The following is a 22,576-nucleotide window of genomic DNA, read 5'->3' as shown; positions in this document are numbered from 1 at the left end:
GTTGTGGCAAAAATGCACCAAGGACTTTCCTTTGCGCTTTATGCTTTCTGGTTTACAGATATCATACCTAGTTAAGACTTCTGCCCATCCCTGGGAAACAAAAGAAGCAATGCGGTACTGTGACAGAATGAGGAACGGTCTCATCTATCGGCAGTTATCATTACTTGAATATAGTCAATACGTAGTATGATATTTAGTCGCAGCGCACACTGAAAGGTGGCGTTTGCCTCTGGAATGACGGGCATCAGAACTTTCTGGATCACACTGGTTATGTGCTGGGTAAGTACATTTCGAGAGGGCGACAATCTCATTCACCAAATATGCCTCCACTGAAGACTCAGTTGGTACAGTAGGCCTTCGTCGTTTTGTTGGTAGGCCACATTCCTGCTATTGAGATTCAGCAGTTAGTAGGTACCTGTGAGGTGGTATGTGTCGACACGATGTTTCTCAGATGCCTCGCATTTCGGTGCGGGTTGCAGACACTCTCTTGAAGCACACAGCCAGATGTTGTCGGTTCTCAGATGGTCGGGGCTCAGCACAATACGTCGGCTGAGCTAGATAACCCGAGATGTGTAACAGCTTATCTAACAGGGGGGGAAATGGACAAGTGCGTTACGGTCGCAGGATTTCAGTACAATGGGGCACCATATGCCAGAAACAATTCTAAAAGGGATCGATCTAATGCATTTTTGGGCATTCCTGAACGCATACTTACTGTGAGTCGACTCTTTTCATGAATACGTCAGATCCGCAACGCCATGGTGTCATGACTCAAATTATCTGGGACGATGAATGACACCCAACTATTACATGTGAACCCAGATACATCATAAGCAGTGTGGCGTGCAAGCTCAGAGTACTGTCTCTGTGTTACTGTTATTACACTACCATAGTAGATGTCAGATGGCCTACTACATGCGTGTACGGTGTAACGAGCAAGATCGGGCATGTGCAATAACTGGCCATCCTGGGCTTCCCGGTAGCCGAAGACTTCATGTTTTTAGTCTATGAGTAGGTATTGGTGACCGCTGCCCCTCGTGACTCTTGGCGAAGCTGCAGCATACTACTACCAGACACGCGGCGATTACCATACACGGTAGTACATGGTAAAATCGCTTGCAAGCTAGACGTAATACGGTTTCTTGGTTGATTTTGCCTTTATAGTCCTATGGTAAGATAAGCGGCTCATAGTATCCAGGAACAGCTTACACGGAGGGAAATGTTAATAGCCGGATCAGTCACCCGCAACTTGTCTGGTCTCGAGCTGTCGAGCGGTTGAGGGCCAAGAGCTTGGCGGGCGGAGAGGAATACCAAGGCTTGGCCATGGGCGGAGAATGTCGATGACTCGGTATGGCAAGACCAAGAAACACAAGACTTCGATGCCATATCGCTGAGCTTGGAACAAGCACACCAAGACAGAACCAAGAGATTCCTCCGCCCTTGAAATAGTTTATTGCCTATTGGGGAAGAGACTCCTGCCGAAGATGCACAACACAGATAATAGAGCACGTGTTACTTGGTAAATATAAAAACAAAAAAAAAAGATTAGTGTATTTCATGGGAGTTGCTATCAAGATAGGAACCAAAGCGAAATGAAGTGGTCGACAACAATGCCAGACTGTGGCAATATGACACTCATGGGATACTGGTAAACACACAATATGAATTAGATGAAGGGCGGCTTAAGTTGTGACTATGTGATTGGCTCGATTACCGGTCGAAGACGTCTTGCAAATCCGGCAAAGCGAAAAGAAGGGGAGAGGAGCAATAAGAGAGGCGACAAAAATAAAAACACGGTACCGTCGTTATCAAAAGCTTACTACAACGCGTATACCTACACACACGTGTTCAGCTGGAGGAGAACTGGACTGACTGTTCCTTGAAATGACCTAATTATAAAGATAATCAAAGCAAAATGGTATCAATCTCATCAGCTGCAACCCCATAATACACTACTTACGTGCTCACACTAGACGAAATAAAGTCGCATTGACGGCTCTAGTGCAATTCTTAGGCATTAGAAGACTGGCAGGAGTCAACACAAGACAATTCGCCAAGGGGTAGCCAAGAGAACCAAGAGAATGCCAAGGTGGGCGCAGTCAGAAGTCACTCGAGAGTGTCGAGAGTGTCGGCACAGGCGGGCCCGGGGCAGCCAAGATAGCCAAGGGAGCCAAGGGGCCAAGGATCTCGTCGATTCACCAAGACCTTGGCACGAGTCTGGGCGGGCTTGGCAAGGGAGAGGTCATGTTGGGTTGTGATAGCAGTTGGCCGTGTCTGGCCGTGGACCAGCATGGGCAGGACTGGCTCGACTGGGTGTGGTGTCAGCATCGAGACAATCGACAAACGCCAAGGCTTGCCAAGCAATGCCAAGAACGACACAGGTCTTGCGAGAGTCTTGGCGTTCCTTGGCACCGTTGTCCCTGAGGAGGAGGAGAGACTTGGCTCTTGGCTGGACCTGCACTCGCATCGAGGTACCCCGCGGCAGGCAGTACTCGATGTGCTGGTGGTCCCTTGGACATGCCTCGACGTGCTCCGGCGGCGGCCAATCAGGGCTGCGCAGCTGCTACACCCCGACCGCAATAGCCCCATTGCCAAGAGTTTCCGCCTGCCCACCGCCAAGCTCTAATCACCATAATCAGGAGCTGCAACAGCACCTGATTTACATAAACCGAGCTTGTTCGCCCGCCAGAAAGCCAGAGCCCTTGGACTGTTTGTTTTTTTTTCCTTTTTGTCGAGACCTCGTCGCCTCTGCTTGTCCAGCCGATTCAAACTTGTCTGTTTCATTTCGTGGCGTGTGTCTGCATCCCCAAACTCACTGCCCGCGCTCGTCGACATAGGCTCGTCATTGGCATCTTTATACTGTCTTTATATCCTGTTTTGGATTAGCTCGACGCATCCGTCCTATCCAAGTTGGTCCTGTGGGCGCCAAAGGTCTTGGTATTTCTAACCTCGGCAGAACCGCGGATAAACTCCTGGTCACAGCCAAGACAAAGGAGCCCGGGAAAACTCTACGTCCGACTGCATCTGTCCATCAGCCAGTCAGCCAGTCAGTCACTTTCAAGACCACGTGACGTGACGGGCATCTCCATCTCTTGGCATCGGTTCTCGGCCCCCAAGGCAAAACCAAAAAAACAGAGGCTTGTCCAAAACCCGGCCGCCATGTCTGCAGCCCCTGAGAGTAATCCCGTCCCGTCTGGCGGCGAGAGCTCCACCTCCAACGATGGTACCACACCGGCTTCTTCCACATCAACCGCCGCCACTTCGCAAGCCAGTGCTCCCGCTGCAGATGACTCCCTCACCTGCAAATGGTCCAACTGTAGCGAGAAATTCACATCAGCCGAAAGTCTATATGTAAGTGGCTCTAGTTCTTCACCATCGGCAACTGTGACTCCCAAATAAAACGAATCGCCTGCGCTTTTGACTGGTCGTATAACGTCATATATGTGTATACGCTGTTCGCTGACTCTGAGACCAGGAACACATTTGCGAAAAGCATGTTGGACGGAAAAGCACCAACAATCTAAACCTACAGTGTCAATGGGCACAATGCCGTATCACAACTGTTAAGCGTGACCACATCACCTCACATATTAGAGTTCATGTGCCTTTGAAACCTCATAAATGTGACTTTTGCGGCAAGTCCTTCAAGCGTCCCCAGGATTTGAAGAAGCATGTCAAGGTATGTATCTTTTCCTCCACTCATTGTTTTTGCGCTTTCGGTTGTCTGCGTTCCACGCAGAGTTGTAGCGTTACAGCCACTCAATTGGGTGGACTACGATCTGTTGAACAACTTGTCTGGTACACACTAGCAAATTTGATAGACAGAGGATCCCATTGTATCTATTCTGGGTTGGTTAATTTAAGACGGCTTTTCTCTTTGAATTGTTATCTGGGCGCTTAAGAATGTCTGAGTTGCGTACTGACCTGATGCTATAGACCCATGCCGATGATTCTGTCCTGGTCCGATCCCCAGACCAACATGGCGGCATGAATGGCACTTATAGAGCCGCAGGCAAAGGTAAGATATGACTCGGTGCAAACCCGGTAGTTTCCTTACAAACGAGGCTAATTATGCCTCCTAGCACCTTCTAGCTACTATGATCACAATGGCCAGATGCGTACTAACTCGGCCGCCTTTGGTCAGCCGCCCCATCCCGCCAGTCATACTAGCAGCTACTACGGTCATCATCATGCTCCTCCCTCATTTGGCGGAGCTCCCATGTACTATCAGCCCGTGGATGGCCGTGGTGGTCATATGGGATACCAGGCTGCTGCCGGCTATGACGGCCGCGGCAAGCGTTCTTACGAAGCCATGCACGAATTTTTCAGCAATACAAAGCGCCGCCAACTCGACCCAACATCTTACCATGAAGTCAGCCAGAGGCTTGTCCCTCTTCACGGTGCGCTACCTATTCACGCTCACTCTCTTGGTGCAGAATACCTCCCTGCTCCTGCTGTTGTTTCCGTCGATGGTCATGGTGGCCACGCACCTTATCAACACTATGCCCTACCTCCTATGCCGGAACTACGCACCAAGAACGAGTTGGTTCGCATGGATCAGATGCTTGAGCAGATGCAGAGCACAATCTACGAGAGCGCTCAGCCTCCTTACATACCCATCAACATGCGGCACAGCCACTCACCGCCGCACTCAGCCCAGGGTCAGTCTGGCATGGGAGCCCACCCTTACTCGGGCGCTCATGTTGCTTCACCTCTGACAGCCGTTTCGTCCACACACTCTACGGGCACTCCGGCAGCTACACCACCTTCGAGTTCCGTGTCGTACACATCTGGCCACTCTCCTGCCGCGTCCTCGGCCGGATTCTCTCCATCATCGCGACACAGCTCAACAGCATCGGGACTCTACCCAACACTTCCCGCTGTGACTTCAGGTTACCCCGGTCAATCTGCTACATCAACTCTTGGACCTAGTTTCGAAGCGGACCCTCGCCGTCGTTACTCAGGAAGCATGCTGCAACGTGCCAACGCTGGTCCACGGCCGACGAGCATTGACCGTGAACGTGAAGGCTCGCGCACTCCCAAGGGTCCAGAGTCAGCAATCTCTGCCGTCAGCTCACCCTCTGCCGAGTCTGAACGTAGCTCGGAGGCTCGTGAGCGTGAGGAGCAAAACTACGAGATCTGGCTGGAGAACGTCCGCACGATTGAATTCCTCAGGGAGTACGTCAACGATCGTCTTCGTCGCAAGGACTTTGAGGCAGGCAGCCCTGGCTCAAACTCCTCGATGGAAGTTGATTCGCCTGTTCGGCCACCTTCTCAGCCGGCATACCCAGCACTCCCCATGTAAAAAAGAGCCTGCTTGCTGGAAGTATGAGTTGTAAGCATGAAAGTGATTTATGTATAGCATTCGTCTGTGTTGGTATGTATCTGCTACATTTTAACCCTTCGTGTCAAGGGCTTGCATGGGATGAGGATGAACAAGGATGACGTTGATGATGATTAGGCTTGAATATATGGATTTCTCAAAGCGAGGTTTTGAGCTTTTCATACCTCGAAACGGATGGTTTTTTATTTTTTAGTAGTAAAATGTCGAAACACAAACAAAGTGAAGAACAATTCATTTCTGATTTTCGGAGTTATATAGGTAGCGATCTCTTCTCTGGTACTTGTGATATCATAACATATCTCATTGAGAGAACCAATACATATCCATTTATTCACAGGATGGGAACAATATTTACATATTTTTTATGATTTAAGTAAGGCTTTCTTGATTAATCAACAACTTAAGTACTTGTGCTCTATGGCTCATGATACTTAGTCACTGAGAGTGGTAGTTACGGATGACGTACCTGCCTGGTACTTACTATAGTATGAAGTATGTATATCTAAGTGGGGTAACCCAGAATATCTGGGATATGGTTGCTGTGGGGATGATGTCCCAGCGCGGTACCGTAGCGCCCGCAGTCTGAGTGCGTGCATCATCAGCGCGCGAGTGCGACACGGCAATCTTGAAGCTCGTTTACTCTCTGTTGCAATTATTATTTCGCCGTCACTAAAAACACAGAATATCCTTTTGTCTTCTGCGCGAAAAATCCTCCGAAATCTGTTAGTTCGCGCTTTGCATCTGAAAAGTGCGTCACCGCCATTCTCGACTTGTTTACATTCGGATCTACACTACCCCTACTACCTACTAAGCCTTCCGGGAAGGGATAGTCTGGAATAGGTACTGCAATAAGTCGCGACAATGGTATGTAAATGAGGAAAGGAGAACCCACTGTTTCAGTCCACTTCTGCATTACCTAGGAGAATAGTGCCTAGGTAGTAGGGAGATGGGATGCAAAAGAGCTCTTCTCTAACACCACTTAATCTCCAGGCCATGCCAACAGGATACAAGCCTTCCCCTTTGGGCTACGGTTCACCACGCAGTTCTCCCTTCCGCAGACCTGAGTCGCCCTCTTCGCAGTCCTCGAGCCGACAGATCACACCCACGCCATCCCCCAACAAGCACAACAGCAGCAACAATAACGCTGGTTATTTCTCGCCATCCAGATTTGTGAGCGCTTCGTCGCCGACCCCGACCCTCGAGAGTAACGGCGAGAGTCGGACGCCGCGCAGGTTATTCGCGCCTTCGGATAATAATATGGCGTCGTCACAGCAGAAGCCGCTGACGGCGTCTGCGAATATCCCTTCCCGGACGCCGCCCGCGACGACGACGGCACATCAGTCGATTGGACATGGCAATGCGCTGTCTCAGCTCCAGCCGGCGCAGGTGCGGGTGCTCCGCGACGGGTTCCAGATCATGGATAGGGATAGCGATGGCGTTGTGAACAGGGAGGATGTCATGGACATGTTAACACAGCTGGGTGAGTGCTTGCAATTCTACGCCTGTCGCGACCACATTCAATCGTCATCGTTGTGATATAGATGGATAGATACTTGCTACGACGAAGGATAAAGGCTAATTCCCGTGTAACAGGCCTCCCGGCAAACCCATCAGACATATCACAGTTCTTCCCGCCCGGCGGGCCCCAGACCCTCACGCTCGCGGCGTTCCTCAACTCCATCGCCACGGTGCTCGTGGCGCTCTCCCCTGCATCGGAACTCCTGTCCGCGTTCTCGGCGTTCGACGACGACGACAGCGGCCAGATCGACGTCGCCGAGCTGCGCGACGCTCTGCTCCGGACCGTCCCCGAGCCGGGCGAGCGCGCGCCCACGCCGGCCGAGGTCGACAAGATCATTGCCGGGTTCAGCGGCAGGAGAGCGTTCAGCAAGAGCAGTGTGGGAGGCCAGCGGCGCGGCGAGGTCTTTAGGTATCAGGATTTCGTCAGCTCTGTCAATGGAAGCAATGGGTCGTCTGAGGCCAATTCGAATGCGAATTCAGAAGAATGAGACGGTTATAAAAAGAGTAGATAGATGAGTTGGTTAGTTGGTTGGTTGTATATTTGGTTGTATGGAAAGTGGGCATGGCTGTATTGGGATCATGGTATAGGGTATGGGCGTTGTGTCTGCGTGTGCGTATTTATGGCATTGTATGTTACTGGGTATGCCGTATGAATTGTTGAAGGCATCATGATGATTGAACTACGTATGGTTGTGTGTTGTATCTCAGAGTTGTTGCTGGTTATACAACATAACATGGGTTACACCGCGTAATTACCCCAATCTTTTTCTGTGATTTCACGAAGCGGCAGCTCACAGGAAGCATCTAGTGTACCTACTTTACGTGTGCGGGGTAGACAGGAGCCGCGGGGAAACCGATGCGTCTTTTGGGGATTTTCTTAAGATTTATGAATACTTATGTGATGATGTTCAGACTTTGTGTGTTCTGGTGTTTGTAGATAGAAGCTGGGTTTCGCCTTTGAGTCAACATAATTTTGATCTCCACTATGAGACAGCTTATTAGACTAACAGCGTTTGTATTAACTGGCTGGTAGTATTCCTGAGCTCGGCCTGGCACGTCGTGTATGCATGCTGTTACTCTTACGTTGTATTGTTGACTTCGTGACAGTGTAAACAAATGCAACGTTGTCTACCAGTTATGTAAACACGATGGCTCTCCTTGAATAGGGATAGGATGTAAAAATACGTATCGATATCCTCGGGGATAGTTTGCGTATTTCCTGATACCACTAACAACTGGAATGTTTTAGAGGTTGCAGTGCATGCTCACGATTCAGCGCTACAATCAATGACTATGACGTTTTCTTTTCGTCTTGTCCAAATCGATAAGAAGTTTGGCAGCGGACATGGGCAGTCGACCATGAGACCATGAGCACAACAAAGTCTCCCAGTACAGTCAGACGTTGAGTTCCAAACGATCAAAGTTGCCTGACATGGACTCAAAATCGTTTTCCGTTTCCCCACGAATCCACAGAAGGTTCGAGAATCTACTTGTCCCTTGTATTGTCATACTTTTGTGCAGACGTGGCTGGACAAGGCGCCGAGAAGGGAAAAAGCGAGGACAGGGGTGGCCACGGAAGTGAGTGGCCCATCGGTGACAGCGGTTGGGGGTTGCCGCTCTCGGAACACACCAAGCGACGGGCCCCTGTCCTTGCCTAAGTATCAAGCCTATCCGTCTGCACAGTCCAAAGCTCCTCATCTCGGAATGCAAGGGTTGTTCAACCGTTTGTGTGACACTATGCTGATACCGTCGTAGCGATGGGAGTTGGGCCGCCGCCAATTTCGCGACTCTACGAAGTAAATATATTACCAAGAGTGGGTGGTAGATATTAGCCATTCCTTTGGGGACGGGAGCTTCAGTCTGCGGAGCGTTCAGCCTCTCGAATTTTTTTTCTCTTCTGCTGGAGGCGGGCTTGGGCTGGCTGGCTGGAGCCGCCCCTCGTGATTGTGGCCGATGCAGGCGACGTCGCAGTGGAAACGACCTTGGACATCGACACCGTCCGTTGGCGAATACAAACGCACAGCCATGTAAACAAGCAGCGTGATCCTCTTGCCATTGGTTCTCAGAGTATCCAAAGTCTGGATATGGGACCGTCGTCATTCGCAGTGGAGAATGTGACAGGGGGCTCTGTGCGGGTAGCCTCGACCTGTGCAGTACCTGTGCAGTACCTGTGCTTCCCAGCCATCCCGCCGTGGTTGTCCAAGTATCAGAGACTTCGAGGGGTCAGTTTGCCCGCGCCTATTCACGCTACGGACCCTGCGGATTGACGGTTTCTCCAAATTTCACAAAAATTTCCCATCCCAATCCCAATACCGTCGTCGTCGTCCACGCTACGCTGCTAGGTTATGGCCACTACCAGAACGCTGCCTACGCTGCCTATTTCCCCAGCCTGATGATTTTTATCCACGAATGTTTGGCTAATCCTCTGGGGTTTGTTTCCCCTGTTCTGCCCTGTACCATCCTGCCTATCACATTCTGCTTTTGTGCAAGTCGGTACTGTATAGTAGGTATGTTCTACTTGTTGCTCTATTCAGATAGTATTAGTACATCTTATGCCATGCCACGCTGTGCCATCCATTTTGCTCGTTCCATTTTGTGCCATGCTGTGCTGTGCTGTGTTGTGCTGTACTATGTATGTAAGCTGTATAATCGGGTTGTGCCTTCTACCTACTGCTTTACCATTATATCGTCTATCCAGGGGCTGATAAATCGTTTGTCAACCTACATACCACTCTTCCTCTCTACTCCCTCTTCTCTCTTTGGCCCGAAGCACTGAACCGGCTGTTGTCTCTCTTCTCGCAGACGTGCTCTCCACTTTACTGTATCCGAGCTTCAGATTTCACCCACTCTTGCACCCACCCCCCGCCGCTTCACGCATGAGATCCTCTTTTTCCAACCCAGCGCAAAGTTCTAGTGTTCGACCTTTCAACTCCGACCAGACCGTTTCCCAGCGATTCACAATTTTTCGAGTTCTGTCATACCAGATTGCTTGCTTGCTGTCATCCACCGAAGAGCAAGACAAACTTTGAAACGAGGCTGTTCGTTCGTGATACAACGAGACCCGACAAGAACGGCGAATATCGACGCTAGCCGAAGGTTTGCTATTTAGAAGCGCCTGGCGACGAACGCAACAAACCTTAGAATTGGCAACCAACTCAGTTATTTAACACACCATCAGTTGCTGTTCGTCAGAATTTGTCTTCCCGCCTACGAATTTGCTTTTCCCCTCGCTTCTGCGATCTGCGACCTGCATGAAGGGCACACCTTGAGGCCAGCTACCTAGGACGAGTCTTCGACACTCTCAAGTTACGGTTCTTTGCGCTCTCAGCAAAGACTGTCGGCGGAACAATAGATATCAGAACCCAAACCTAAAAGTTGGGGGCGGTGCATCCTTACACCTTAGGTAATCCCTCGGCCTGCCTATACAAGGCATCCCAGGTATCAGATAGCCTATATTGGGGGTGTGGGCACCGCTATAACCCGGCTTTTTTTAGCACCTTTAGTTGGCTGGCTTACCCATATCTTTTGCTCCCCGGCCTGCGCTCTAGGACCTGCTAGGTTCTTTAGGGTTCCGAAATATTACATTCCCAATGAAGGGCCTCTTCAACTCGAAAAAATCTACCAAGAAGCAGCCTTCTGGCGACGACACCGACCCTCCGCCTTCCCCCCAATACATCCATCACCAGGCCAATTCGTCACCGTCGCCGTCCCAGTCAAGGCCACACGTCGCGGCTTCTCGGTCGGATCCCTTGTCGCCTGGCAGAACCTCCGGCTCTTCTCGGTCACCCACCAAGAAATCTGCCCGCCCCGCATCGCCTGCTCACCCGCAGCGCGAGCAATCCAAGTCGAAATCCTCACGTTCCTTTGGGAGGCATTCTTCGGACTCGCGACGAGCCAAATACGATCCTAACACGCATCCTCTGAACTTGCACCCGGACGAGATCAAACGCTTATCGGCCCTCGCTGCCATGAGTGATCATCGGAACTCTTTCGACAAAATGGATGTCGACAAGGAAAATTCGGCACAACCTCCTTCCTCTCCACCGCCTCCTCAGCAACCGACAAAGTCCTTCACTGTACCCATTAACTCCCCCACGAATGGATCGAGGCCTGAGGTCAACACTGAAGGGCCGGCACCTCCACCGCACAGGTCAAACCCTTCGAGTCCGGTTCCGAGTGATGCCGAACAAGCTGAGAATTACAAGTCATTGGGCAATAAATCGTTCAAGGAAAGACAGTATAAAAAGGCTATTAAAGAATACTCTCAAGGTGCGCATCAGATATCTCAATTTTTTAGTATTACTGACTGACTCAAATGCATTCTATAGCTATTGAACTGATGCCTGATTCATCGACTTACCTTAGCAATCGCGCTGCAGCTTACATGTCAGATGGGCAGTACGACGCTGCTTTAGAGGATTGCTCCAGAGCTGTTGACTTGGACCCCCAGAACCCCAAGTTCCTGCTTCGGCTTGCTAGGATTTATACTAATCTAGGACGTCCGGATGAAGCCATGACAACCTTCGGTCGTATTCAACCCCCACCGTCGTCAAAGGACACTGCCGCTGCAAAGGAGATGCAGCATCACATGAGAGCTGCTCAAGACGCTCTCAACAACGGCACTAGTGGATCAATGGTTTTACATGCGATTGACCAGGCTGAAAAGTTACTAGCACCGGGCGCCACCAGACCTCGCAAATGGCAACTTATGAGAGGCAATGCATACCTAAAGATGGGGGGTGCTAACTCTCTAGGCGAGGCACAAAATGTGGCCATGTCCTTATTACGGCAGAATAGCCAAGATCCTGAGGCCCTGGTACTCAGGGGACGGGCGTTATATGCACAAGGCGATAACGAGAAAGCCATTCAGCACTTCCGAAAAGCTTTGAGCGGCGATCCTGATTTCAGGGACGCTGTTAAATGGCTGAGGACGGTGCAGAAATTGGACCGCATGAAGGAAGAGGGTAATGCTGATTACAAGACTGGCCGTTGGCAGGCGGCCTTCGACAAGTATACAGCTGCGCTGGACGTCGATCCCTCAAACCGAGCTATTAATGCCAAGCTATTGCAAAATCGGGCACTATGCAGATTAAAGCTAAAGGATTACGATGCTGCTGTAGCCGATTGCGAGCGTGCAACGGCCTTAGATCCAACTTACATCAAGGCTCGAAAGACTAAGGCGAATGCCTTGGGCCAAGCTGAGAGATGGGAGGATGCTGTGCGTGAGTGGAAGAAGATCCAGGAACTAGATCCAGAAGACCGTACCATCGTAAGGGAGATTCGAAAGGCCGAACTGGAACTCAAGAAGAGTCAGCGGAAGGATTACTACAAGATTTTGGGCGTCGCTAAAGATGCAGACGACGCCACTATCAAAAAGGCATACCGCAAGTTGGCTATCATTCACCACCCAGACAAGAATCGGGACGACGAATCGGCTGCCGAGCGCTTCAAGGATATCGGAGAAGCCTATGAAACCTTGAGCGATTCCCAGTACGTAATCTGGCCCATGGAGTCATGTTAAGTTGAATATTATCGCTAACATACTGATTTTTAGGAAACGTGCCCGTTATGACAGCGGAGAGGACCTTATTGACCCCTCAGAAATGTTTGGTGGCGGAGGTGGCATGGCTGGCGGCATCGATCCCGAAATCTTATTTAGCATGATGAATGGAGGCGGTGGCTTCGGTGGAGGCGGCGGTTTCCCGGGTGGTGGCTTTGGCGGTGGCCGTACACGAGCTCAGGGCTTCCCCGGCGGTTTCCATTTCGGTTGACAATCAGAACCGGGCGACTACGAGTACAAGCATGAGACGCAGAGCCGAGACCAGGACGACCAGGACCAGGACCAAGATCACAGTAGCTACGATGAGGATGGGGACGTGGGTGGTGGATACGACAGGTGGGCTTCAAGAACCTCTCATGACTTTACTCGTGGTGCGGAGTTAGAGAAAACTATTACTCAATTCCGACAAGGAGTGATGGCGATGGCGGCTGCGTTCATATTTCTCCCCTTCGAGCTTGCGACGACGCTCCTTGTGTTGTACATCTGTGTTGTGTTGGCGAAGTCTTCAGGCATTACACTTGGCATCTTGTAGAAGATTGGAATCCTGGGAAATAGATCCATCATTGCCGGCGTTAGGTAGACGATGTTTTTTTCATTTCTTTTTTTTTCATGAAGCGGAATTCCCGCATCGGAATGGCACTGGTATCCATAGGCAGTGAAGAAGATAGAGTAAGGACAACAAACTCTGGATATTCGAAGGTCTGTACATAGAACTCTGCGGAACATCGCAATCTTGGCTGCCCTTTGCTCAATTGTCATCTCATATACCCCCTCTACTCATTCATGTAGGTAGTGCGAAGTAGAGGTTTTATTATACAAAAAGGCATGAACTTCTGTATCATCTGATCCATGGGATATACTCGGGTAAGATGACGTACCTTAAGCATAGGGAAGAGCTTACCTGGGCAGTTAAGTTCGGACGCTTAATAAATGCTCCAGATTCATGTTAATACTATTACTACCACATAACATGAAGGACTTACTTGAGTTGTCGGCTGTTTGAGCTACTCTAAGCTAGCCATTTGACTATAAAGGTGAGACGATATGGGTTGTGGGGAAGCTCCATCCCAAGCATAGGTGCCTTGATAAATCAGTTTGGAACTAGGTACTTAGATGTCTGGACAGAGCTACTGCTATCCTATCCTATTTCATACATGTAGCTATCCATCAGCGACAGGTACTATAACACGTCGCCAAGCGTAGCGACAGTGACGATTTGACGTCGGTTTTCCTTCCTATCCCATTTAAATGCAAGTTTGAATAAGTACTTAGCTAAAGCTTAAAACCGGAACCCGCGAGTACTTGCGCCGGTATCGCCAGCTTGCGAAACTTACCCTCGAACCTATCCGGTCTTTCGTCCCGCTTGTACGACTACTTTACTGCTCAGCTCTTCACTTGCCCCGCGCTCTCCAAAAACCACCCATTGTTGAACGTCCGCGCGAGTTTCGCCTTGTATAATCTTTTCATATAACGAGCCGGGCGGCCCGGGATACGTCAGTGAGGGGGAGCGACGGATATCGAGGGGAACGACGGTAGAGCAGGAAGACATTGGAAGAGTGAGAAAGAGTGGAGGGTCAAGATTACGAACACATGATGGCGCCCTCACGGATATCGTCGTCGCCGCCGACGTCGACGTTCCGCCTCCTCCCGTTCAGCTCCTCGACTACAAGCCTGCAGGCCGCCACGTATCTCCTCGGGATATCGCTCTTCAGCATATCGTTCCTCGTTTTCCTCAATAGCGCCGTCAGCTTCGTCATCACGGACCTGCTGGGCGTGAAGAAGGGCGTCGGAGACATCGTGGGTACGCTCGGGTTCGCTGACGAGCTTGTCGCGCTCGTCGCGTGTCCGCTCTGGGGCCTGCTGAGCGACCGCCTGGGCGTTCGCTGGGTCGCCGTCCTTGGATACGCTATCATCGCAATTAGCTTGGTCATCTTCGTGCAGTGCCGCAATGTCTACCCCGCGCTCATCCTTGCGCGCATCCTCTTCGCTGCCGGCGCTACGGCTGCAGCGACCATGGTCACTGCTATACTGCCCGTGCTGACAGGCGACGAGGAGCGCGATGCAATGGATGGCGTCACAGGTGTCACCGGTGAAGGAGAAGCCGAACTCTATGTGGATGGTTCAGATGCTGGTGAAGGTGCCCGGGTGTCCCATGCGCCTCGCCCAAGCATAGCCGCCAGCCTAGAGAGCGATGTCACCATCACGCCGGAGCGATTCAACGAGTCGGCGCCTGCTAGCGCGGCCTTGAATGCCGTGCGACGGGGAAGTAGTGCGAGCCAGGCATTCTACTCCTCTACGAACGCGGACACGAAGGGCAGGAAACCATCCGCGCTCGCCGGACTCGTCGGCTTGTTCACGGGATGCGGTGCCCTGGTGGCCTTGGTTCTATTCCTGCCTCTACCAGCGTATTTCTCCAAGAAAGAAGGCGTCACCCCGGCGCAAGCTATCACGGAAAGTTTCTACGTCGTAGGTGTCGTATCGCTCGCCGTGGCTATATTCGTGGCCTTCGGTCTACGCGGACTAAGAGGCGAAGAGGGAAAAGGGTGGCGGATGCTCCTTGGGCTCAAGCATCGGGATTGTACAGCACCCACCATTCTCGACAACGGCGCGACACCGCATGACTCTGCCCCCGGCAGCAAGCTTTCACGCGCCTCCACACCTCTCCCTTACCACCACCTCCTGCTGTCCTCCCTTCGCCTCGGCGCTACAGACCCGCACATCGCCCTCGGGTACCTCGGCGGCTTCGTCGCGCGCGCCAGCACGGTCGCCATCTCGCTCTTCTTGCCGCTGTACGTCAACACGTACTTCATGTCGCACGGCTTCTGCCAGGGCTCGCCCAATGACCCCTCACCTGACCTCAAGCGCGAGTGCCGCGCCGCCTACGTCCTCGCGGCCTCCCTCAGCGGCGTCGCACAGCTCATTGCGCTGCTCTGCGCCCCCGTCTTCGGATACGTCAACGCGCGCCGCTTCCGTGGCGTCAACTGGGGCGTCCTCGTCGCCGCCTCGCTCGGCATTGTGGGGTACGTCGCGTTCCCGCGGCTCGCGAGCCCGGAGTTCAAGGACGTTGACGGCCGCGGCGGGTCCGCTGTTGTATTCCTCGTTGTCGCGCTGTTGGGTATCAGCCAGATCGGCGCCATTGTGTGCAGTCTGGGTTCGTTGGGACGTGGCGTTTTAGGCGAGGATGTAGTTCTTCGCCCTCTTTCCGCGGATGAGGGTGCGGACCAGGAAAGAGACGCGCTACTCGGGCAAGGCAACAGAGTAGCAGGAGAGGAGAAGGTCTCCCGTGTCCAGCTCAAGGGCTCTATTGCGGGCGTGTATTCATGGTGCGGTGGCGCTGCGATCCTATTGCTCACGAAGTTGGGCGGATACCTCTTTGATGCGCTTGCCGTGGGCGCTCCGTTTTATATGATGGCGCTGTTCAACGCCGTGCTGCTTGTTGTCAGTCTTGGAATTGATTTAGGGGGTATTGCGAGGGGGAGGAGGTGACGCAAGGCAAGGAGAGTTTCACACGTATTCACATCTCTTACATATATATACACGCACGGACATATTAAACGTATACTGAAAAGCTCGAAGGAATAGTAATTGAGGCTAATGGGCGCTGTTTGGGTTTTGTATGTTTACATCTAGCTTTTATGGTGGGTTTTATCCTAGCTCTATGTATTGTTCCAGCCACCTAGGTAATCGGTGAATAGACTCAAGAGTGTACGAAGTAGTTATTGTCATGACGGCTCCTCGTTTTGTGAAGGTAAATAAGTGAATATATGTGCCATTTCAATGCACAAGAGACTGGCAGGAAACATGAATGAGCGAACAACCACTGCCCCTGTCGATTCGACATACTCTACATGTCTCCCCTAATACCAAGACGTTTAGATAGTTGAGGACTGGGTTGGCACAACATCGACGTAAACGTCTCTATCTGCCCATCCCCAAAATTGTGATAACTTTAGCACAACCCTACTTAAACACTGTTTGTCTACCTAGATACATAACGATAAACATTTCTCCCATGAACAATGGAAACATAACTTTAGTGTATTATATTAGAAGCCGTCGGGGACTCGTGGGAGCTAATCATTATCCATAAAGTATCTATAACCTGAAGTACTAATCAATGTTTTCCAGCACTAGTGCTCTAGCATTACTTGCTCTTGTACACCCATTGTCTTTGAAACCGAACCGTACTTTGCCTGCCACGCGTAAAAGTATAATAGGGCAGCGAAGGGCTGTCCCAGTATTGTGAAGGAGACCCAAAAGATGGCATTGCCAATCAACTTGCCATTTGGTCCCTGCATTTTCTCTAATGGCCGCGTGATCCAAATTAGCGGGATCTGGATGAGCATACCGAAAAAAGCAACACCTAACAAGAAAGGGTCAGATAAGTTATAATTTACACTTTTCAGGGGAATAGACGAACCGATGATATTCTTCGTAGGCACACCCACGAGAAGTTCATGCAAGACAGCCGACACGAAAAACACAATCAAACTAGCGGCGCTCATGCTGTACCCCCTACCCACCAGAGGAGAGAAGAGATGTCGCTTCATGAACTGGTATACCGGCTTGTTCCAAAGTCGCCAATACTGTCCCAATCCAGCGGAATTCCACCATTCATCGTAGAATGAGCGGTCCCCGAACCGCATGATCTCTGCCAAGGCATTTAAAGCCGATTGGAAGAGGGCGAAGAAACCGGCCAGCCAGATGACCAGGGAAATAGTCGACAATTTCAGTAATCTCTCTACGATGGATACAAAATCAAGAGAATGCATCTTATCGAGGGAATTCCAAAGCACTGGGGCTGCGTACTGGGCGCTGCAAAACCAGATGAACACGCTTAAGCACGCTGTCTCGCCAAGCCGCTTGAAGACAAAGACCCAACGAATCTTCTCGGTGCGAGGATAGACTGGTTGATAGATGAGAGTGGGTGCCCACCAAAAGTAGGTCAAATTGCTCATGGTGATGTTCTCGGGGTAGGGGCATGATGCGTATATCTCGGGGACTGCGGCGAGCTCGCCCTTGACAGGGTGTAGATAAGCATGCCGCAAGTCTCTGTTGGTGAGAGCGTAGGACATGACTTTCATGTAGACAATGATGACGTGGAGCTCAGTAATAGTACCGATCAATGGGTGATAAATATGAAAATAAACCACCCAACTGTGGACTGCCAAAGCCAAACTGGCATTGGAAAAGTGCGCCAGTCGAATGCTGGCCCATGTTGACTGGAAATTCGCCTGCTCTTCCTTTGTCGGACTTGTCGATCCACCCCTGGAGATTGACTGGGCCCGGGAAATCCGTGCTTGCTTCGCAGCGACCAACTCGAGAAGGTGTGCGATGAAGAGATGGCACGGAACCAGGACGTATAGGAGCAGCCCGAGTAAGACGTCCTTTTGTCGGAAATCGTGACATGTGAGGCAGATTAAATTACCATACTGCGCGGCACATCAGCAAAGACTCTCAGTATGACCTCGGATCGCGGGGCGTGCTACCTTCTGCATATTCTCTATGACAAGGCGCAAGTTCCCGACGACTATGACACGTCAGCCAAGTTTCTTCTTCTAAGGATGGACAATTGGCATACCCAACACTATGACCATTAGATTTCGAAAGCCAACAAAGCTAGGAGAGGCCTGGGTATCGTGGCTCAGGGTCGAAGGACGAGCCTTAGAGTGTATAGCAGCTACATGTCTATATTCCCGGAAGAATGACTTCTGTGCTGTCTCGGTTGGTTTGGGTGGATCATTGCTTTTCTCCCGCAATTCTTTGCTCTCTTCTGTTCGCCGGAGAAAAGCAGACGTGGCTGCCTCAACGCTGGTGGTAGTGGCCGAGTCCATGGCGCCTCGACTTTCTTTAGATAGCCGAATGAGTGACTGGCGAATTGGCTAACTAGCTAACTCAATAATCGGAATTGAATCTGGCTACATTAGTCATACATGAGGCCTTCACTCAACTTCGAGAATTGAGAATAACGGGTGAGAAGGAATCGAATGTTGGTCGGATAGATATTACAGGAAAAGGCCAGCAAGTAAGTCAGTTGAGATTCGATAATTAGGTTCGGTCTTACCCTGGACGGACAGGGAACAGACAAGTAAAGGCGGAGGGATGAGATGAGCCGGGAAGGTACTTTCTTTCTACGTAAAACTCTCCGAAGAACAGCTATAATACCCTGGACCAATGATAAGGGGTAACGCAGTGAAACAAAGGGACTTGATCAGGGTGGTGGAAAGTCGAGGGAAAAGTCGAGGAAAAGATGGTTTGGATGAAATCTGATGTTGATAAGGCGGGCGAGCAGTGGCTGAGCTGGCTATATCCAAGTAGGGACCTATCTCGGCAAGATATCTCTACCCAGATTAGCTAGATAGGGCGAAGGGATCTGATAGGAAGCTCCAACACAACCTTGGAAAGACTCTTGTCGACGTATGCATGTCAATTGGCATGGCCAGCAACATCGAGAGCAGCGTGGATTGTTATAATCCGGGCGTTCTCTTCTGATACTGACATCAGCGAGAACCGGACCATGCCGAAAGCAGATGGAGGGGCACTGACGATTATACCATACCTACTACACGCGTATTAGCGCCTGTTCAATTTAACTACTAGTATTTGTACGGACAGATACGGAGTACCTAGCTCGCTAATGTGCCCAAGCCAGACCCAAGGCATGCGGACATAGCGCCATGGGTACGCCTCTGGTACGCCACTGGCAACTGTGCATCACCACACATGGGGCCTACATAAGTACCTACCTAGGTAGGTAGCAAGGTGGCATCAGGAACTGCTACCATAGGTAACGAAGCAGCTTATTCCTGCTCAACCATTGGGCCACCACACCTGATCATAGTGGCAAGCTCGTGGCAGAAATAAATACCTTGGCTCTGAGATCTCGAACTTGGCAACATGCAGTACAGACTGTATAAGGGAGCATAGCAATGCCGAGGTTTCAATGTCTTACGAGGTAACCAGGGCTTTAAATTTTTGCTGACAGGGGTGGGTTTCGCGCATTTTCCCGAGGCGCATCTCCCTTGCGGCGGGACCGTACAGGAGAATATTATTACATTAGCAGTATAAAATATCAGTGTAAGCTTCTTTAGATTGAGAAGCCAATTGATATACCGGTCCCGTAATACATGTAGCATACTGACACGTGAAAATGGGTCTCTCAAAGATATTTATTGTATTGACTTAGACTACCTAGCCGCCTAGGCAAAATACGCATTCAAACATCCAGGCACTTTACTTCTTTAGAGCTTCTGTGGAGTTCCCAAGAAGACAGGAAAACGGGTAACGATTTGAATGGATGTAACGGCATCAACGCTGTTCCATTCCAAACTTAAGACCCCAGCTTTTGGGTTTCAACGGCGCACAGCCACATAGCTCAACGCCAAGATGTATACCTGTAGGTACCTAAGTACAGCCTTGCTTCACCAGCCACAATACTGCTTCCAAGGTTGGAAAGGCCTGACTGGACCGTGGCTGAAAGCTTCTCGAGCAGGTAGCGGCGCGTTCTACCTATGCGACAGGGCATCTTCATCAATGTCAGATAGACTCTTGTGTTGCTGCGTTTCTTTGAGTTTCATTTATATCTCATCATAATCAGCTTTCAGCTTATTTTTCGCATTCTTCCATAAACATCGCCTACGCCAACCACTTCTCATCCGTTTCGCACATCACAGAGCTTAGGTAGCGTGCGGCTATCTTCACCAATCGCACTGATACTCTAGGGAGATTGAGCCATCATGGCCTACGAGCCGCGTGGGGACCATGGCGGGTCCGGTCCTTCACATGAAGGCGGTTTCGTGAGGGCCAGAGGTCGCCGTAAGTGCCCTGCTCTCAATCTACTCATATTGGGCGATGTTTCATAGGTCTGGCAGGCATATGCCTTCTGAGATACTAGCAATGCAACCCCTTCACTCGGCTGTGGACATGCCGTCTGTGGCTTTTGTTCCTCTTTGAATATCTCTCTAGCTTTTGCCTCATTGATATCGTCTTATCTGCCTTCAAGTATCATGCTCATTGCTGACAAACAAATGATGAAGGCCCTGTGACTGACTATGGCTCCACCATGTCGCAATGGATACAAGATCGCCAGACGCGCTTTGAAAGCTCCTTCAGCGGTGAGCTGGAGCGCCCTAGCGCGAGTTATGTCACTGATGTGAGCACGATCCCGAGACAATTGAGATGTCCATAGACACTAATCTTCAACGCAGATGCTCCCGCCGTTAGCTAGGGTAACAGATCCCGCTGACACTGTTCCTACCAAACATCTACATTCTTCGCTTAACAAAATAAAGCATCCAGTGAATGTCGTCCGATGGACGCCAGATGGCAGAAGGTTATTAACAGCTTCGAGCAGTGGCGAGTTCACTCTCTGGAATGGCACTGGCTTCAACTTTGAGACCATCATGCAAGCTCATGATGTTGCTATCCGTGCCCTGGCTTATTCTCATAGCAGTGATTGGCTTTTATCAGCTGATCATGATGGCATTATCAAATATTGGCAACCCAACTTCAATAACGTTAAGGCTATACAAGGTCACCGTGACCCTGTCCGAGATATTGCCTTTGGTCCCAACGACTCTAAATTTGTCACTGCCTCGGATGACTCGACGCTCAAGATCTTTGACTTCGCTGGGGGAGTAGCTGAGTCGACACTCCAAGGTCACGGTTGGGATGCCAAAAGCTGCGATTGGCATCCGACAAAAGGATTGATTGTATCCGGATCGAAAGATCACCTGGTAAAACTATGGGACCCACGGACACAACGCTGTCTTACCACCCTCCATGGCCACAAGAATAATATCACTAAAACACTATTTGAACGGGTGATGGGTAATTGTCTGGCAACATCGGCACGTGATCAGACTGCTAGGGTATTCGACATACGGATGATGCGAGATATATGTCTGATTAAGGGGCATGAGAAGGATATCTCAACATTGGTCTGGCATCCGATACATTCAAATCTTCTTAGTACAGGTGGCAACGAAGGTTCTCTACACCATTACCTCCTGGATGAGCCAAACACGCCAGCTGGCCAGCCGAACCATCCGGCCGTATACGAAAGCTCAGATCCATCGGCAGCGCCGGCTCAGAGCATATTTCCAGCCCATAAAATCCCCTTTGCACATGACTTTGCAATCTGGTCTCTTGATTGGCACCCGAATGGCCATATCCTAGCGTCAGGGTCGAACGACCGTATAACACGATTCTGGTCTCGAGACCGACCTGGAGATACGGACGTGTTCCAAGATAGATATCACATTGGTGAGGCGGCCGCTGAAGTTCAAGGAACGTGGGATCGACGAGGTGGCCGTCGCCAACGACAAGAAGAAGAGGAACAGGAAGCTGAAGATGAAATGGAAGGCTTGGTTGACCAAAAGATGCCACTTCGACAGTCGGTTCCTGCTTTCCCCGGTCTCCCCGGCCTCACGTTGCCAGCGAACGGTGTCCCGCCGCCGCCTCTGCAAATCCCTGGTGTTGGTGGCATGTCCACTGCAACAGTACCGCCACCCTTGCCTTTCGCCCTCCCAGGTCCTAATGGCGGCGCTCCGCCTCCTCCACCGCTGCCTGGCCTGGATCCCAGTAACCCAGCCGACCTTGCCAAGATTGCAGAGCTGATTCAGAAATCAGGGTTTCCTCCTCCCCCACTTCCTAATATGGTTCCGCCACCAGGCTTCATGCCACCGCCCAACTTCGCGGTACCGCCTGGTTTCCCACCTCCGCCCCAAGTGCCTAGCCCTGCTGACCTCGCTAACGAGGCTGCCCGTAGAGGAAGGGCGCCTTTACCCAGTCAGGAAGAAAGTCTACGAATGGAACAGAAAAAGGGGAACTATACGCGCGTAAGGTAAGATTCACGGGATAGAAAGAGACCGCGGTGTACCAAGCACAAATGACGAAGTCGAGTTTGAAAGTCCCTCGTTCAAATAGTGTGGGGGATTGCACGACATTGTCTATCTTGTATGGGATACTGAGCAAAGCGTAAATAGCAGGGAAAAGCACGGGGCATAACAGTTGTACTATTAGTTAGAAAACATGCTGGAAAGTAGTTGTTGTAGTATCCAGATACCCAAGGTCGTTTTTTTCTATACGATCAAAAGGCGTTGGGAGGAGTAGGGCATTGCGCATAATAACAAGTATTTATATGCATACCTACG

The 22,576-nt window shown here is 50.8% G+C and overlaps 7 protein-coding genes across 7 annotated transcripts; 5 read left to right on the top strand and 2 right to left on the bottom strand.

The window, feature by feature from the left end:
• The first annotated feature begins 2,684 nt into the window (after positions 1–2,684).
• Positions 2,685–5,725, top strand: F5B22DRAFT_583438 (uncharacterized protein). Its single transcript, XM_047973362.1, has 4 exons — positions 2,685–3,351; positions 3,476–3,679; positions 3,937–4,018; positions 4,083–5,725. The coding sequence occupies exons 1-4, from the start codon at positions 3,160–3,162 to the stop codon at positions 5,303–5,305; spliced, it is 1,701 nt and encodes a 566-aa protein (XP_047836453.1). The 5' UTR covers positions 2,685–3,159; the 3' UTR covers positions 5,306–5,725.
• A 612-nt stretch (positions 5,726–6,337) lies between these two features.
• On the top strand, positions 6,338–7,350 carry F5B22DRAFT_641032 (EF-hand; the record flags this gene model as incomplete). Its single annotated transcript, XM_047977930.1, has 2 exons — positions 6,338–6,824; positions 6,938–7,350. The coding sequence occupies 2 exons, from the start codon at positions 6,338–6,340 to the stop codon at positions 7,348–7,350; spliced, it is 900 nt and encodes a 299-aa protein (XP_047836452.1).
• A 500-nt stretch (positions 7,351–7,850) lies between these two features.
• Positions 7,851–9,108, bottom strand: F5B22DRAFT_17559 (uncharacterized protein). Its single transcript, XM_047969364.1, has one exon. The coding sequence runs from the start codon at positions 8,960–8,962 to the stop codon at positions 8,258–8,260; it is 705 nt and encodes a 234-aa protein (XP_047836451.1). The 5' UTR covers positions 8,963–9,108; the 3' UTR covers positions 7,851–8,257.
• A 937-nt stretch (positions 9,109–10,045) lies between these two features.
• On the top strand, positions 10,046–12,726 carry F5B22DRAFT_17561 (uncharacterized protein). Its single transcript, XM_047969365.1, has 3 exons — positions 10,046–11,131; positions 11,191–12,352; positions 12,417–12,726. Exons 1-3 carry the CDS (start codon positions 10,453–10,455, stop codon positions 12,631–12,633), a joined length of 2,058 nt encoding a protein of 685 aa, XP_047836450.1. The 5' UTR covers positions 10,046–10,452; the 3' UTR covers positions 12,634–12,726.
• A 799-nt stretch (positions 12,727–13,525) lies between these two features.
• On the top strand, positions 13,526–16,137 carry F5B22DRAFT_583435 (uncharacterized protein). Its single transcript, XM_047973361.1, has one exon. It carries the CDS (start codon positions 14,013–14,015, stop codon positions 15,906–15,908), a length of 1,896 nt encoding a protein of 631 aa, XP_047836449.1. The 5' UTR covers positions 13,526–14,012; the 3' UTR covers positions 15,909–16,137.
• A 13-nt stretch (positions 16,138–16,150) lies between these two features.
• On the bottom strand, positions 16,151–18,903 carry F5B22DRAFT_583434 (diacylglycerol O-acyltransferase). The gene is made up of 4 exons (XM_047973360.1): positions 18,004–18,903; positions 17,912–17,952; positions 16,843–17,854; positions 16,151–16,785 (listed from the first exon to the last, which is right to left on the bottom strand). The coding sequence occupies exons 1-4, from the start codon at positions 18,254–18,256 to the stop codon at positions 16,553–16,555; spliced, it is 1,539 nt and encodes a 512-aa protein (XP_047836448.1). The 5' UTR covers positions 18,257–18,903; the 3' UTR covers positions 16,151–16,552.
• A 967-nt stretch (positions 18,904–19,870) lies between these two features.
• Positions 19,871–22,563, top strand: F5B22DRAFT_583431 (WD40 repeat-like protein; the record flags this gene model as incomplete). Its single annotated transcript, XM_047973359.1, has 3 exons — positions 19,871–20,237; positions 20,459–20,574; positions 20,630–22,563. Coding segments are annotated over exons 1-3 (1,831 nt in total), but the record flags the coding sequence as incomplete, so codon positions are not given.
• Positions 22,564–22,576: the final 13 nt, after the last annotated feature.

This window comes from Xylaria bambusicola (assembly GCF_022495145.1).
Source record: "Xylaria bambusicola strain CBS 139988 unplaced genomic scaffold F5B22scaffold_1, whole genome shotgun sequence".
In the NCBI taxonomy this organism is placed as follows: Eukaryota; Fungi; Ascomycota; class Sordariomycetes; order Xylariales; family Xylariaceae; genus Xylaria; species Xylaria bambusicola.
The sequence above is the reverse complement of the archived record's forward strand: the minus strand, read 5'-3'. Positions and strand labels throughout refer to the sequence as shown.